This window comes from Notolepis coatsorum (assembly GCF_963971535.1).
Source record: "Notolepis coatsorum genome assembly, chromosome: 7".
Taxonomy (NCBI): Eukaryota; Metazoa; Chordata; class Actinopteri; order Aulopiformes; family Paralepididae; genus Notolepis; species Notolepis coatsorum.
Window position 1 is genome coordinate 100,083,543 of NC_140171.1, and position 17,932 is coordinate 100,101,474.

The 17,932-nt window shown below is 42.9% G+C and overlaps 2 protein-coding genes across 2 annotated transcripts in view; both read left to right on the forward strand.

Moving 5' to 3' along the window:
- Positions 1-17,932, forward strand: part of LOC311231707 (extracellular serine/threonine protein kinase FAM20C-like) — a gene marked incomplete at both ends in the record, with an annotated part of 164,483 nt that overhangs the window by 13,316 nt on the left and 133,235 nt on the right. Inside the window, 3 exons of the mRNA XM_084318334.1 lie at positions 7,705-7,820; positions 8,066-8,246; positions 10,436-10,545. Coding sequence (XP_084174460.1) covers positions 7,705-7,820; positions 8,066-8,246; positions 10,436-10,545 — 407 coding nt within the window. The remainder of the gene's footprint in view (positions 1-7,704; positions 7,821-8,065; positions 8,247-10,435; positions 10,546-17,932) is intronic.
- The window catches only part of dnhd1 (dynein heavy chain domain 1), a gene marked incomplete at both ends in the record, with an annotated part of 117,144 nt that continues 111,551 nt past the window's right edge, over positions 12,340-17,932 (forward strand). Inside the window, 7 exons of the mRNA XM_084319433.1 lie at positions 12,340-12,410; positions 15,043-15,243; positions 15,343-15,453; positions 16,518-16,671; positions 17,085-17,342; positions 17,457-17,606; positions 17,787-17,919. Coding sequence (XP_084175559.1) covers positions 12,340-12,410; positions 15,043-15,243; positions 15,343-15,453; positions 16,518-16,671; positions 17,085-17,342; positions 17,457-17,606; positions 17,787-17,919 — 1,078 coding nt within the window. The remainder of the gene's footprint in view (positions 12,411-15,042; positions 15,244-15,342; positions 15,454-16,517; positions 16,672-17,084; positions 17,343-17,456; positions 17,607-17,786; positions 17,920-17,932) is intronic.

A 17,932-nucleotide genomic window follows, 5' to 3' on the forward strand; every position in this document is an offset into this window, starting at 1 on the left:
GGGCATCTTCCCTGTGTAGTGGGGGAAGATGCCCCCTTTACAATATTTTACATTTAGTTTTATAATAACAAAGTTGTAGTCTGTGATTTAGGCCTAATTACCCTCTAAATGTGGCATTTGTAATGTAACAGTACTCAGCTTCAGACGTATAATTTGATTTGTTATAATTGTTTTAGTGCTATAGATGCTTAACTCTCAGTAGGCTGAGGGGGCGTGGCCTTCTGTTCACTAGACACTATAGATAGATGCTTAACTCTCAGTAGGCTGAGGGGGTGTGGCCTTCTGTTCACTAGGCACTATAGGGAGGTGTAGTGGTTACGTCATTGCTGTTTCCGGCCGGTCGACCAACTTGAAAACGCAATGTATTTCCCCATTGCCCATTTCTAAATCGTCTCTTTTAAAACAAATAAATCATGAACATTTGCATGGTGTACCTTTCTGTGCATATTCATCCACAATCTATAGCTCAACATGAAAATATTCACAATTAATCGTAAAACAAAATCGCCACATTTTATTTCAACCAAAAATGCTTAAAGGGGAACTATCTTATAAATAGCCTTTTCCTGTGGTTTGCATTGTTTTCTAGCAATGTGGGGTTGTACCAACACTTACTAGATGTGAAATCTCTAGCTACTCCCGTTTCTTCAGTTCAGCTCAACAAGAACCTCCCCCACTGAACCAAGCCATTCTGAATTGACTCACTCCCTGACGTAAGTAGGTGCTGCTGATCTGCATATCTCAGCCCCCTCTGTGGTTGTAGCCACCACCCACAATCAACAATTCGCTCAACAACGGAGCGAGTGGAAATAATGCGAAAGCGGTTTCCCTGTCACTGACACTTCCTCGAGTCAAAAGAGAAAAAGAGAGAGAGAGAGAGAGGGAGAGACAGACAGATAGAGAGAGGGAGAGAGAGGCTCTCATACGGTGCGACTCGTCTCGGAGCATTTACACACACTCAAGTTCAAGTTCTTTAATAGTTGTCATACAGAAGTACAGAATACTTTCATACAAAATGCTTCTTACTGTTACGCTCCAGAGACTGTGCTAGACAAGATAGTATCAAATAACATAATATAGCATGTAATTTAGAAGAAGAAAAATTAGGTCACAGTGTTCGGTATAGACATATGTACAATGTTCTGAGTTACCATATAATATACAATACTATGCAGTGTACTAATGTACAGTACTATCTAGTGCAAAGCAGAAATGGGATGAGGTACTGCGTGTGTGTGGGGGGAAACACATGCGTGCTCTAGGAGGATCTCTCTCTCTCTCCCTCTCTCTATCTCTCTCTCCCTCTCTCTATCTGTCTCTCCCTCTCTATCTCTCCCTCTCTCTCGCTCGCTCGTTCTCTCTCTCGCATCAGCACTCACGTCACGTCAACGTCATATATCATAGCGCACGAACCCCACGCATATTCCGATCCGTGCAATAATATTCACAGGGGTATATATTGTCATTTGAAACAAGTTACCAATGCATTGTCCCGAAATTAATTAGTCCCTCTATCTCTCTCTTTCCCCCCAAAGGCCAGTACAGACTGTGGGTGACTGTCACTCAAAGCGCATTGCGAGTATGGGCGGAGCCCAGCCAAAAACAGTCTGGAATCTGGAAGTGCAGAAAATGCTGCTCTAGAGTACTTGATTAGAAATACAAAACAATGGATTTAAAAAAAAGAAAAAAAATTACAGATGTGTTCCATAGACTCACAGGAATTGTGTAAAATTGCCCAAATAGTGAAAGAAATAGTAAGATAGTTCCCCTTTAAACAATAATGTTAGTGATAGGGGAACGCATTTTGTGCAAAATGGAAAGCTTGCCAATGTTCATGAAGCAGAATAGTTACAATAGCCGAAAATCCATTTTTCCAATGATAAATCCATATACGGGTGGACCAAAGTGACGTCAGACAACACCAGTAGGCTGAGCGGGCGTGGCACATAAGCATTTAGCTCCGCCTGAATCCAATACATTAATCTGTTAGATATGGGGCATGAAAGCGGCTAGGTGGCGCAGTGGGCAAGGCGCTCGTCACCAACGCAGGATATGCTGGGTTCGAGCCCAGCTCTCGGCGTTGCTACCAGCTTGGCTGGTCGTTCATACTAATACAATTGGCAGTATTAGGGGGTGGGAAGCTGGTGGGTGGGGATCGGACGTTGTGGACAGCGACTCCTACAGGTCGGTTGGTGCGCCTGCGCAGTAGAATCAGGAAGCGACGAGGGCGGCGTGTCCCTCCCACGCAGACCCTCGCCGCTGAGAGATCGCGCTGTGCAGGTGAAAAGATGCGACGGCTGCCTCCTCGAGTACCGGAGGGGACACGTGATGCAAGGCTTCGTCCACATTGCAGCCGGCTTGTGGGAGGCATGGCCTAACAGCGTTCGAGACAGGGGAGGGTAGAATTGGACAATACAAAATTGGGACGGGAGAAAAAATTGAAAAATGGGGAGAAAAAGTAGATACAAAAAAAAAGATATGGGGCATGAAATGAGACATATAACTCAATTAGTATCGACGTGGCATCTGTTAGACCCACGTTTGATATTCTGGAAAGTTGTGAAAGTTTTCTGTTAATATGGTAAACTGTTGGTTGTATTGGATTTAGGCAGAGCTAAATGCTAATGTGGCTAACTAACAGTAAACTTTTGTACATGAAATACAGCCCAAAAACCTTAACACTTTGCCCGCCGGGCAGTTTGCCCATCTCATGCCCCTCTTTGCCAGCACTATAACCCTATGGAGTGGCTCACCTTCTTTGCAGGGCTAAAACTTTTTACATTTTATTGCTATATTGACATTACTATGGCCCATTCAACATCGATTATCTATCGTTCAGGATGTGGGAACGTTATACTTTTTCATTCATACATTCATACAAAAATACCTTCTAGAATATAAGTATGTTTTTATCGTTTTCTGCAGTAATTCCTAGAACGTGAGTTATAGGCCTAAACGCATATAGATCGATTCCCGTTTCTTCCCTATACACGCTATATTAAAAAATTCAAATGTATGATCTGTATAGTTATGCTTCATCATGCGTGAAGGAAAGGGGGGGGGTCGTTTATAATTCCTTGATCGTCACTAACTGCTTTATGTAGTATGGGTTGATTTATTGATCAGATGGTTTGTAAATAAAGAAATGGACAATTAACACTTTGATCGCCATGGTTAAATTCATAATTTACCATCCCTAGCCAGCTCTATTTGTCTATGGAGAAGTTCCCCTTCTTTGCAGGGCTATAACTTTTTAAATTCTATTGCTAAATTGACATTATTATGGCCCATTCAATGTCCTATATCCATTGTTCAGGGTGTAGCAACGATATACTTTTTCATTCACATATTCATACTAAAATATGGTCTAAAGTATAAGTATGTTTTTATCGTTTTCTGCAGCTTTCTCCAGAACTTGATTTATAGCCCCAAATGCATTATATTGATGATCAAATACAGTTTGGTAGCGATCGGTGCCAGATGAAAAATTTCAACTGGAGGTACTTCTAGAAGTTACTACGTATCATCTGATATTGACCGGATGGGTGAGGGGGCGTTTATAATTCCGTGGGCAACGTTATACCATTCATCTAGTGTGGGTCATATGATCATCAGATCAGTTAGTATAGAAGACGTTAGAAAATAACGTTGAAACTCACCGTATCTTCCTCGCGCCGTTGGACGATCAGCTTGGAGTAGACAGTTTTTGATTATGGGATGTTGATCCTGATGAACCATTTCCAGGTTGTATAATACTATATACGTCCAAATAACGTTGTTTATTGAGTTAGGGCGAGCGATTGATTATCCAGTGTGTTGAGATAGAGTCCTGCTAATGATCGCGAGTGCCCGGACGAAATATGGATGAGCACTTCCTGTTTTACGAGTCACTTCCTGTTGGCGATCTGCCGATCGGCCACCAGATGGCGCTCTTGAACCGCTAGAGAGTTGAGTGGAGCTCAGCTGTACATCTCAGGTCCCCGGAGGAGAAATATGATTTCGATCACAGATTTTTGAATTATTGATATCAAAGACGAGTTACGGCGTCTTCGGCAGAATGAGCATGGCTAGGAAAGACGTCCAAGGGCGTTTTTGGCGGTTAAAGTGTTAAGCTGAAAGTAACGTTAGTTGCCTCTTATCGTTCGCCGACGAGACTGGAGGAAAAAGATCCCACTTATTTGACGTCAAACTCCTAGATCTATTTCCGGTTTGTATGGCGCAATAAACGCCCAAATCATATCGATTATTGAGTTATGGCAGCGATCCATATGCACGCCAGTGTTTGTCTGGAGTGACTGAGATGTGACTGCCGGACGGATTTCCCAGATGCACCGATTGCCACTTCCGGTTTGACTTGAATGTAACTCGCCCGATCATCCACCAGGCGGCGGTATTGAGGCATTGCAATATTGTGCAGGGTCCCACTGGATCACCAGAGGCTGGGTGGCTGAATTATGAATGCCATGGCGAAAAAATTAAATATGATCTCAATAACGCTGTACAGCGAGGTCTGGCGGTCAACGCATGGCGGGCAATATCGCTTTAAAGCGTTTTTTGGCGGGGAATGTGTTAAAAGACCCCGTTGACAAACACACTTTACAAACGTGCTTATTAAATAATTTTGAAAAGTAATTAAAAAAGAAAAAAGTGAAGATAAAGTTGTTTAATTGACAGGAGAAAAGTTGCTAAACTCAATGTGTTGTGATGGGACCGGAAGAAGTCTGCTGGGCTAGAGACGTAACCGGATATGACGCCCCCACATTAAGGTGTAGTGGTTACGTCATTTTCGTTTTTTCCTGTTCCACCCTGGAATGCAATGTATTGACCATTTCTAAATCGGCTTGTTTTAGATAAATAAAGCATTAACGTTGGCATGGTGTACCTTTCTGTGCGTATTTATCCACAATCTATAGCTCAACATGAAAATATTCGCAATTAATCGTAAAGGTAGCAAAATAACGTTTATGTTTTCGTTCGCTGGGAAACTACACTGCTATTTGGCGCTGCTGACTGACGTCACCACAGCGTAGTCTCTTGCCTACTAGTCACAGACCTAGGATCAGATTTCCCTTACATTCCATAAGCTTAACAATTCATACAATGGGAAAATAACTGACCCTGAATCTGTGCCTAGTATCTGTTTCACCCAACACTAGTGCTCCGTGATCATAGCCATTTATCTCTAAAGCTAACCACTATTTGTAAAAGCCACAACCACGATACCATATTTGTATTTATAATTTAAATCGTATAACGTTATTTCGCTGCATATTAAATCACTGTAAATACTAATGTAAATCATTGTGTCATTGTACATATTGTGTATAGTTTATAACGTTAGTAGCTAGCTAGCTTGCTAGCCGGCTATCCCGAAACTCCTAACATGCCCCGATTTAAAATGGTTCTCTCCTCTGTGTGGCTCAAAAGGGACTATACCTAGACACTTAGCTTAAGGCACCCTTGCATGTTGTATGAGTCTGTATGTATATAAATGTTAAATGGTATATGTGATGTGTTGTGATGTCACGTTTTGTATGATGCATGTGTTAAGCATCACATTCCCCCACCCCCCTACAAGGACCACAATGGAAATAAGCTCTGAGCTTTTTTGTGTTACATCCTTGGCAGTATATCCCGACTGTGCTCTTCTGTCACATGTTTATTTTTTATATTGTCAAATAAAGTCATTCATTCATTCATTGTGTATACCTTTGTCCTCACAAACAAAGTATTCTGCCAGGGAACTTATGGACACGACAGTAGTAGTAGTTATAAGGTGTTTGAGCTTGTAACGTTAACGTTAGTTATCTATCGTGGTAGCCCCTTTCGTGACTGTGATGCACCGAGTGACAGGGATAAGGCGACAGCCTAACAGACCAATAGCGCTGCGTACTGAACAACAGGCTGCCTACTGGTAAGTGTAGTTCTTTTTTTACGACAAATTAAAAACCTTATAACTACCTTTGTTTCAACCAAAAATGCTCAAACAATCATGTTAGTGGTAGAGGGGAACTCATTTTGTGCAAAAATGGAAAGCTTGCCAATGTTCATGCGGCAGAATTGTTACAATAGCCGATAATCCATTTTCCCAATGATAAATCCCTATACGAGTGGAACAACCAGTAACGTCAGACTACACCTCCCTATAGATGCTTAACTCTCAGTAGGCTGAGGGGGCGTGGCCCTCTGTTCACTAGAACAGGGGTTCCCAAACTTTTCAGGCCGCGACCCAAAAATAACGGGGTAAAAAATATATATATAAAAATATATATATAAAAATATAAAAGATATATATATATATTATTTTTTTAATAAATGGAAATGTATGGTTGAAACATGCACACGTTCAAATGCACACACACTAATAAGCATTGGAGGCTTTTAACCAGGGCCGGACTGGGGAAATCATTCAGGCCAGGTCAGGTCACTTTTTAAGCAGGGGGTCTGGGGGTCCCCCACCAGGACATTTCTTGTTACAAAGACTTCATTTCCTGCATTCTGGTGCAGGATTTTTTTTATTTGTACCCTTTAAATGCCAGTGTTTGTGATGGCATCACAAATTATTGTTAAAAAACAGGCTAGCATATGTATGATTAGCAACAACACTGATTTTGATGGATTTTCAGTTTTTTTGTAATGTCAGATTGAAGATAATACAATCTTTTATTCAACTTCAGCCCTGATCATAACACCACATATTAAGTTTATAATTCTAACCCTTTAAATGCCAGTGTGTGTGATGGCATATATTTGCAATATATCAAATGCAAAGTAGATTTTTCTGGGGGGGATTATTACAGGCTAGCATGTGTCAATGATTAGCAACAACCGTTTTTTGTAAGGGTCCCGCCTCCACCAATCACATGCGGCTCCTTTTGTGTGTGTGTGTGTGAGAGCAAGAGAGAGAGAGAGAGAAAGAGAGAGAGAGAGAGAGAGAGAGAGCGAGAGAGAGAGAGAGAGAGAGAGAGAGAGAGAGTTCTCCAACTTGTGTGAGTTGCAGTGATCTCCTGGTTGTTCCCCACCTAGGTTATCTAACTATTGCGCTGCTGCAACTAGAAACACTGTCCTGGCCTGCTTCTAAGGCCATGGTTAGACTAGGTGTTTTTGTTTTCGTTTTGAATACGTTTTGAATACGTTTGCTGTCCCTGTTACATAGAAATGCCGTTTTGGCAGGAAAACGCGTTGCCCTAGCGGGAACGCTGAGAAGGTGTTTTCGTTTTGGATACTCGCCAAAACTCGCCGAGAACATGTCGTATAATCTGCGCGGAGCCGTTGTTGCTCAACGCCCATGCGCAGTAGATACCCACATCTGCGTGCCCTCACCAACGTCCGGTGACAACAGAGCTATAGCTGCAGCTACCATGTGTTGTCAAGTTATTGTGGCCTGACAATTTTTTTTTTTTTAATCATCAGGCGACACTCCTTTGGGTCGCGCGACCCCGACTTTGGGAACCACTGCACTAGAAAACACTATGCTTGCTACTCCTCCTCCTCCGCTGAGTCCTCTCACTCAGCTAGATGTGACTGATGGGCAAATCAGAGCAGCTAATGTGACTGACGACGAGCCAATCAGAGTAACCTGTGTGTATTCCTTCCTTTCTCCTTACTGCTTCTTCCTACATCGGTCTCTCCCCCTCTCCTTCTCCCCCTCTCTGCCTCTCTTTCCCCCCCTCTCTGCCTCTCCTTCTCCCCCTCTCCTTGTAGGATATTGGGCTATAGGAGGATCCCTCCAGTGCTGGGGAGACTGATAGATGTGGTGGAAGAGATCAAAAACATCACCACTGACCACAAACTGGCTAAAACCTTCTTCACCTCTCCTGGTAGCTTTCACACGTTCACCCCCATCATTCATTAATTTCATGTAATCATCTCAGAAGTGCAAAGTAACAATTTAGGGTTATATGTTATACGCTTCCCTCCATCTTGACTGTAGGTCTCCTGACTGCTGATAATGCTCCAATATTCCATGTGATTATGACTCTTTCTCCATCTCTCTTTTCTGCCATTTCGTTGTTCCTCTGCCACCTTCCATCGCTCCTCTCCACGCTCCTCTGGCTCCCTCTAGTGGGGAATGTGTGTTTCTACGGCCAGTGCAGCTACTACTGCTCCGCGGAGCACGCTTTGTGTGGGCGCCCCCGGGCTCTGGAGGCCTCCCTGGCCGCCATGTTGCCAGACCCCTCCTTGGCCCTCCGCAAGTCCTGGAGGTCTCCATGGAGGCGCTCCTACAGCCGCGTCAAGCTGGCCAAGTGGGTTCAGCGGCACAGCATGGAGGTGTATAGGGTGGTGTATAGGGTGGTGTATAGGGAGGTATATAGGGAGGTGTATAGGGTGGTGTATAGAGAGGTGTATAGGGAGGTGTATAGGATGGTGTATAGAGAGGTGTATAGGGAGGTATATAGGGAGGTGTATAGGGAGGTGTATAGGGTGGTGTATATAGAGGTGTATAGGGAGGTGTATAGGGAGGTGTATAGAGAGGTGTATAGGGAGGTGTATAGAGAGGTGTATAGGGAGGTGTATAGGGTGGTGTATAGAGAGGTGTATAGGGTGGTGTATAGGGAGGTGTATAGGGTGGTGTATAGGGAGGTGTATAGGGAGGTGTATAGGGTGGTGTATAGAGAGGTGTATAGAGAGGTGTATAGGGAGGTGTATAGGGAGGTGTATATGGTGGTGTATAGAGGTGTATAGAGAGGTGTATAGGGAGGTGTATAGGGTGGTGTATAGGGAGGTGTATAGGGAGGTGTATAGGGAGGTGGATAGGGAGGTATATAGAGGTGTATAGAGAGGTGTATAGGGAGGTGTATAGAGAGGTGTATAGGGAGGTGTATAGGGAGGTGTATAGGGAGGTGTATAGGGTGGTGTATAGAGGTGTATAGGGAGGTGTATAGGGAGGTGTATAGGGAGGTATAGAGAGGTGTATAGGGAGGTGGATAGGGAGGTATATGGGGGGGTGTATAGGGAGGTGTATAAGGAGGTATATAGGGAGGTGTATAAGGAGGTATATAGGGGGGTGTATAGGGAGGTGTATAAGGAGGTGGATAGGGAGGTATAGAGAGGTGTATAGGGAGGTGTATATAAGGAGGTTTATAGGGAGGTGTATATAAGGAGGTGTATAGAGAGGTGTATAGGGAGGTGTATAAGGAGGTATATAGGGAGGTGTATAGGGTGGTGTATAGGGAGGTATACTGTATAGGGAGGTGTATAGGGAGGTATATAGGGAGGTATACTGTATAGGGAGGTGTATAGAGGAGTGTACAGGGAGGTATATACAGTAGGGAGGTGTATATGGAGGTGTATAGCGAGGTATATAGGGAGGTGTATAAGGAGGTGTATAGGGAGATGTATAGGGAGGTATATAGGGAGATGGAGGTGTATAGGGGAGTGTATACGGAGGTATATACAGTAGGGAGGTGTATATGGAGGTGTATAGGGAGATGTATAGGGAGGTGTATAGGGAGATGTATAGGGAGGTATATAGGGAGGTGTATAGGGAGATGTATAGGGGGGTATATGGGGAGGTGTATAGGGAGATGTATAGGGGAGTGTATACAGAGGTATATACAGTAGGGAGGTGTATAAGGAGGTGTATAGGGAGATGTATAGGGAGGTGTATAGGGAGGTATATAGGGAGATGTATAGGGAGGTGTATAGGGGAGTGTATATGGAGGTATATACAGTAGGGAGGTGTATAGGGAGGTGTATACAGTAGGGAGGTGTATAGGGAGGTATATAGGGAGATGTATAGGGAGGTGTATAGGGGAGTGTATACGGAGGTATATACAGTAGGGAGGTGTATAGGGAGGTGTATACAGTAGGGAGGTATATAAGGAGGTGTATATGGAGGTATATAGGCAGGTGTCTATCAGCCAGGTCACATGATCATACCAACCTTACTATGACTTAAAGGAACATGCCAACATTTGGGGAAATTAGCTTACCGTCTTCTCCAGAGAGAGACAAGAAGATAGATACCAGTTTCCTCTCTGTGCGTTCAGTAGAAAGCTTTCTGGCTGCTAGCCTAGCTTAGCACAATGAATGGAAGCGGACATGACCGGTTAGCCTAGGCATTGTCCAACTAACACCTCTCCTGAAGGCTAACCGGTCATGTCTACTTCCATTCATTGTGCTAAGCTAGGCTAACATGCCAGATAGCTTTCTACTAAACGCACAGACAGGAAACTGGTATCTTCTTGTCTCTCTCTGGAGAAGATGATAAGCTAATTTCCCAAAATGTTGGCGTGTTTTTTTAAGAATAAATTGGTCATCAGCACTGCTATTCTAGTATACATACACAGGACAGGACAGTTGGATTGCTGCAAGTAGATATAGGCATATCCCTTGGTGGAGCCAAGATCTGCAAATATTCATGTATCCTCTCTACCTTGGTGTAATTTGGGATGCTAATAGAGGGTTGTGAATATTGTCTTTTTTTATTCAGGTGGGAGACAGAACCAAACTACTGTGAAACTGTGAAAAAGACCCCGCCATACAACAAGGGCACCAGGATGGTGGACTTCATAGACATGGTCATACTGGATTTCTTAATGAGTAGGTTCACAGTGTAGAGCTTGGTCTTTGATTAGATTAGATTAAAATGTGTTGTCATTCTACAGTGCAAGTACAGTACAACGAAAAGAGGTTTGTCATCCAACCAGAGTGCAAATGTACCAGTAAAGTGCAATAGTAATATACAATGTACAGGTGATTAAACTGGGTATAAAATATATAAATTAGTACTACAATTAATCTAGGCACTACCCAAATAATAGGATATAATATGTAGCCTATCTATAATGTACATAGCATATTGGACACTATGAAAGAACCCATGGTGATTTTACTGGGATATGCATACTTTTTCTGATTCAGAGCTGCAAGCACTATATCTAGGCTATAAATACAACTTAATTGAATGTAATAATGTCAAACAAAAATAGTTTGAGCTAAAAATGTCAGGCACTAATTCGGTGTCTACGGACCAACTGTCACTTAAATCACTTAGATTTAAGTCACTTAGATTGAAGTCTTGATGCTTTGATTTCCAGCATAAGAACACAGTTGTCAATAAATACAGTATGTCCAAGGGGTCACTGACATGAATGGAATAGCACAATGTACTTTCTGTTTTAGGGTGGGTTTCTCTTCTGGCTGCCATGCCAAAGACATGACCATTTGAGTCGTACAACTGTATTGTACCCATTTCAATCAATCAATCATTCAAAACCAATCAATTAACTTTAATTCATCAGTTGTCCATTTTTGGTGCCAGGAGGAAACCCGCTATACTATTTGTATTTGTAAACGTTTTTTTGTGGGTGTGGGTAGAAGTGAATAATACATTTAAATCCTTAAAAACAGCCTGTTCAATATACGGGAAGAAGGTGTGGTGATGGGAAATGTAATTACAACGGGAACAGGTTTCACAAATTCAAGGAAATCAAATCACGGTTGAAAAGATACAAAATATGAGACCTTGTTCGGTTCCAACCAATTCGCCGTCGTCGTTGTTGTTGTTGGTCGGAAACTCTGGAGAGCGACTAAAAGTTTCGTCAGCGCTTCTATGGCAACGGACTTTGCTGTTTTGTGTGGACACTTCAGAAGATTCAGGTAAGAAAGACTGCTAACGTTAACGTACCGTCATCACTATTTGAAATGTCGATGCCTTGAACGTACAAAGCCACAAAGGTTATTGATTTAAATTCAGTGAAATAATGACTAAAGTCAACGTTACTAGTATAGACTCGACGAGTTAACGCCTGGTTAGTTATAAGATGAGAATCTTGAGCTAATACAGACGTGATTTATACGCAGTTTGCACTGTAACGTTAACAACTGAGCTAACATTGTTTACCCGAATTGAACATAGAAAGATGTAGTGTGGAACTGGAAATTATAATTCTTTCCCCCATCCCTCAGAAACTTTGAAACGACGAGTCTCAACCAAGACGTCTGTGGAAAGTGTTGCAAGCTGCTGGTGGTCGTGCTAGAACAACCATCAGCATGCATGCTGCTCTGACAAACGAATCCCACGACGCAACTTCAAGCAACAGCGACAGGAACAGCAATAAGATGGGACCCAGGGCCAAGAAAAAGTACCATGTCCCGGTGGGCAGTATGAGCTCTGGTCCCGCACTCACTTTGCCACTAATATGCCACGGGCAATCTCCCTACTTTCCAGCTTTTGAGTACAAGCCCCTGCCTGGTCAAACGCCCATCCTTGAAAATATCATCCCCAATAGCTCTTTATTAGTGGTGGAGCTCCCTCGTTTTATAGCACAGGTGGGCCCCGCGAGGGCCGCAAGGGACGCAAAGTGGATAGAAGGGCCTCATTTAATGGCCTCTATGTTAGGAACGGATCTCCCCGTTATCGCTGGCACTGCTCATGTGGAGGCTACAGAGCCCAGAGTGGACAGGTAAGCAGGATACTTTCAACCAACACCCTGTTTTGGACTATTGGATTTGAATAGAGCCACTGATATAAGTCTTGTCCCGTACCATATAGCCTATATGTGGAGTATATTAGGCCAGTACAAAAGCATTAAACAAGATCAGTTGATGATATAAATGTAGGCCTACATACGTATATAGGTTGTATATTTTATGCCTGTGATTAGATTAGATTAGATACAAATTCATTGTCATTATACATTATACATTGTAAGTACAGTACAACTAAAATACGTTTGGCATCCAACCAGAGTGCAAATTAAATTAGTACAACTGTGCTAATCAGTTGTACAGTGTTGTAGTATTAATATGTACAGTGTAGGTATAAAGACACTATGGTAAGTCATACAGCAGCGTAGTAAGAGTAGGTAAGACATATGTAGATATAGATATAGTATCTATTCTACAGACATACAAAGGATTATATGCAAGTACAGACAGATGTGTGTATATATATGTAACGGTTGTGACAATGTCACCTCAAACTTCGATGTCCCGAGGGAGTTTCGAACACGTGTCTCCCACGCTGCATGCTATACCAAGAAGTGAACTCACTGCTTTGTAACGTGTCTATGTGTCTTTTGAGGATGAGAGTGAGTTTAACCCATAGCACTGCTACTCACCCCAGCCCTTCATGACTGCGCTTCACAATACCATCCGTTACACTCACCCTCCTTAAACTCACTCCACTCCACCCAAGGCATCCGGGTCACGGCACCATTATAACGGTTGTGACAACGTCACCTCAAACTTCGATGCCCCGAGGGAGTTTCGAACACGGGTCTCCCACGCCGCGTGAAATAGCACAGACCGCTATACCAAGAAGTGAACTTGCTGCTTTGTAACATGTCTATGTGTCTTTTGAGGATGAGAGTGAGTTTAACCCATAGCACCGCTACTCACCCCAGCCCTTCGTGACTGTGCTTCACGATACCATCCGTTACATATATATATATATATATATATATAGTTAGAATAAATATATGTATACGGTATACACAGCATTAATGTACATGCTATCATACAGAGTTATATGGGTTATATGCAGGTGTAGAAGTAGGTATATAGAATGATTATATGCAGGTATATTCAGACAGATATGTATGGATATATATTATATTATTATATATATGCTGTAAATGTAAATGTATATATACATGGTATTTAATGCACTATTGTACATGTTATACAGAGTTATATGGGTATGAGGTAGGTAGTTATTCTGTGTGGCAGGCCTGTTTGAACATTTAGGACCTAGGTCAACCAATACAATGTTTGTGATCACAGACTCACTCACTGTACCCATTTCAGTCTTACAGATGAAGTTTGGTCCACCGAAAAAAAAGAGAAAAAGGTTAAATCGAGGAGAGATACCAAGCCAAGTAAAGCTCCTATTACTGGTACAGAGCTGGTCGAGATCTTTGAGAAAAGGCATCCCGGAGAGCTTGAGTCTTTTTACCTGAAAGAAGTGGATGAAGCCCCATACAGGTACTGTCATCATTAAAGGAACACGGCAACTTTATGGGAAATGCGCTTTACCGTCTTCTCCAGAGTCAGACAAGAAGAGATAGATACCAATTTCCTCTGTGCGTTCAGTAGAAAGCTATCCAGCTGCCAAGCTAGCCTAGCTTAGCACAAATGAATGGAAGCGGATACGGACCAGCTAGCCTGGCTGTTGGCCAAAAAAAGTTTTATACTAGGTTAACTGATCTGTATCCGCTTCTATTAATTTGTGCTGTGCTAGGCTAACTTGCAGCCGGATAGATTTCTACTGAACGCACAGAGAGCAAATTGGTATCTATCTCTTCTTGTCTGACTGTAAGCGCATTTCCCATAAAAGGTTATCTGATATGTGTTGGTGTCAGACTCTCATTAATGTTGTTATTATATTTAACCAAACATTCCCACCACAAAGCTATAAGATATTAATTCACATACAAGTCAAGTGTTTCTTTTTGAATCCTCATGGGGGGGTGGGGGTACAGGTTGGATAGGTAGTAATAATAATAAAACATTGAACAAAGTGCAGTAATAAAGTAAAGTAATAGTGATAGTTTTAGCAGTGAACCATACTGAGTGGAAGATTTCAACCAGACAGTAGTAATAGTGATGATGGTATACATGGTCCAAACCGTAGTTACACTGCACACCAGAGTCCATGCAGTGTTTATTATTAAAGAGTCAGATAGTCCTAACAGTTCTCAAGTTCTCCAGCTGTTAGCTCTCCAGCAGTTGGCAGCAATCTGTGCCCATGGTTGTGGAGCCTGGTGGCTACTGGCACGAAAGACTGGCATATACTTGCACATATATCGGTGACAGTGGCTCAGGAGGTAGAGCAGTCGTCTGGTAATCTGGAGGTTCCCGGTTCGATTCCCGCTCCTCCCGGGCAGCGTGTCGAAGTGTCCTTGAGCAAGACACTTAACCCCTAATTGCTCCAGATGTGCAGGTTGCCACCTTGCATGGTTGCCTCTGCCATCGGTGTGTGAATGTGTGAGTGAATGGGTACAAATGTGAGGAACAAATTGTTCATATATAAATACAGCCATTTACCATTTATATGGAAAAACACAGAAACGATGTTTCCCTTTTCCTCTCTAGACCCTACGACCTGCAAGTGGTCCGTCCCGGTGAGGCCGGCTCCGTGCACTACATCTTCTCCCCTGGCACCGTGCTACACGTGACGGAGCATGGCTGCGAGACCGTCACCCTGGCACGATGGCACAGAGAGTCCGCAATGTGGAGAGCCCTGCAGGACATCCCGTATTTCAGACACTACCAGTTGCGGAGAGCTTTCACCCGGTACGCACACGTACACGTATATTCTTTTGCGTCGCCGGTTTGTGAAGAAGTGTTGTTTATTATTTGACCCGCCGAACCTCTTGTTTCGCCGTTCTCCAGGTGGCACGGAAATGTGCGCAGGACGACTTTTCAACGCAAGCGCGAGAGACTGCGGGACGCGCTGCTCATGGACGTGCCTCTGTTCAGAGATGCCCTTCTTCTGTTCGCCAGGTTCTCTATCTGGATTATCAGTGTTGTGTCATGAATATTGCCCCCCTACCAGTGTTGTAGTCGAGTCACTAAATCTCGAGTCCCCAGTGTTCGAGTCCGAGTCCAAGTCCGAGTTACCAAAGAAGAGCCCAAGTCGAGTCAGAGTTGAGTCCCCATTATTCTAGTCCGAGCCCAAGTCATCTAGGTTGAGTCTACTCCACTCTGGCAGTCAAAGAGCTGACATACAAATAAAAAAAAGGTGTACATTAAACATAAATGACACAGCAGTCACCATTTCAAAGGGAGTTTATTTACTTTGTGACACAATAGCCAAACAAATGCACTAGCCATCAATATCTTATATATAACTATATAACTATTTATCAATTAACAAGTCAGAGTCCTCGTCTGCACCTTCCGAGTCCGAATACAGTCAATGCTCGAGTTCAGGTCCAAGTCCGAGTCATCAGTGCTCAAGTCCAAGTCGAGTCACAAGTCCTGAAAATGTACATTTACATTTAGCTGACGCTTTTATCCAAAGCGACTTACAAGGTCTGTACGAGAAGTCATCAGAAATGGCACAACTCTATCAGCTGAGTAACATTGTTCATCAAAGTGTTGAGTGCTACAGTGTAGGTTAGTATATTAGGACATGTGCATGACAGTAAGGTTAGTTAGGGTTAGACTTTATTTTTTAATTCTTTTTTAGTTTTGTTTAAAAAATCTGTCCAGGGTACTCAGACTTGAGTACTACAACACTGCCCCTTACTGGCAGTCATCCCACCAGTGATAACGGGATTTGCAGAGATTTATTGTCATTGAGCAACATTTCTTTTGCTGTTCAAATACTGCTAGAGTTTGGAGCCGTTTCGAACTGAGCCTTAAAGGGGAATACACATCTTGAAGTTGCATGTCACATTTGATGAAACTATAAAAAAAGATATATGTTGAAGAAGCTTAATTTCAAACCATCTTGTCTTATGCCATGTTTTCTTTTGTCATGGATACACAGTGTCACTGGTTTGATAATGTCTGGCAGTTGCATATATGGATAACAATAATTATTTACCATATATAATTTACAGAGTAATTGAAGAGCTGAAAGGTGTTCACTGGTTGCCACTGGACGAATGTAAGACCTACACACTGCTGGAATTCAAGACTACACTGAAGAATAAGAACCAGCGTCTGGTGCTGTTTGAAAGATTACTGCAGTATCGTACTATCATCCTCAACACGGTACCTTGTTTCAAACACGTCCTGCCTTTTACACTGAATCACTCATTCAAAACGAAGTATATACATTTTGATATATTTAAAGCTTAAAATATAGCATCACATTTAGATTTTACATTTAGTCACTTAGCTGACGTTTTAATCCAAAGTGACTCTGAAGTTCTGTACAACAAGTCAGCAGGAAGGGTATAACTCTGGCAGCTAAGGGTCAGTAAGATGGTTTGTCAAACAGTGTCGAACTTGAGTTCTACAGTCGTGAGTGCATAGTAGTATATAGTAGGTAGTAATATAGGCAAGGTATATTCATTAGTAGCAAAGTGCATAATAGTAAAAGACAGTACGAAGTTTAGTCGTTCTATTAGCATTAATCATAGACCACTAGTATTGCTAAAGTCTTGTCTCTTTTTTGTGCCCAGGTCCAGGAGGACAGCTATAGAGCACACCGGGAGCTCCAGCTATGCGTCGAGGACTATTCTAAACAGCCATGTAAACTAAACCAGCCCATGCACCTTCAGGCGGCCCACCTGCGGGAGCTGAAAGAAGAGCTGGCCCGGGTGGAGACGGTCCTGCAGAAGCTGGGCAACATGGCCGTTCTTGTTGATCAAATGACCATGCAAGGTCTCGTCGCTATCACACGTCGAGAAGTCACCTCTTTCCTCAACAATGTGTTAAAGGTGACGACAGATCATCAAAAGCCATGGTTTAAAATGTTCAGGTAAATGTTTGAATGTTTTTGGTAGCGGTATGGATTATCTTATTTACTGATCCACTTGTTTGATTTTTGCTAGAGGGGGAAACCTCAGCAGGGCTGTCTCTTCCAAGCTGAGCTGGTTTTCAGTGCAGACGGTCAGCTGACCCTCAACCCACCTATGCACTTGTTCCAGGGGGTGGTGCTTGAAGCCACCACCGTTGCTGATACAGTGCTTCAGGAACTCCAGGTGACTCACACTGTTTCATGGAGTGCGATGTTCAACAGCCTTGGTCAATATGATATATCCAATTGAATCAATTACTTTGTTTATAATTGTAATGAATTCAGTTTTACTGCACATTATTTTCTTGATCGAAGCTCACTATGGAATACACCCTCACGTGAATCTCTGATGTTCATTCTGAAGATACCCGATGATTGTAGATTCTTCTCGGACACTAGTGACACTGGGGCGCCTGGCACCTTTATCAGCAGCCCTGCTCAGGACCTAACCCCTGACCTCAGCCTGGCCGGTTGCAGCAAACCCTCTGCTCTCGCAGGTAAGGGTTTTTG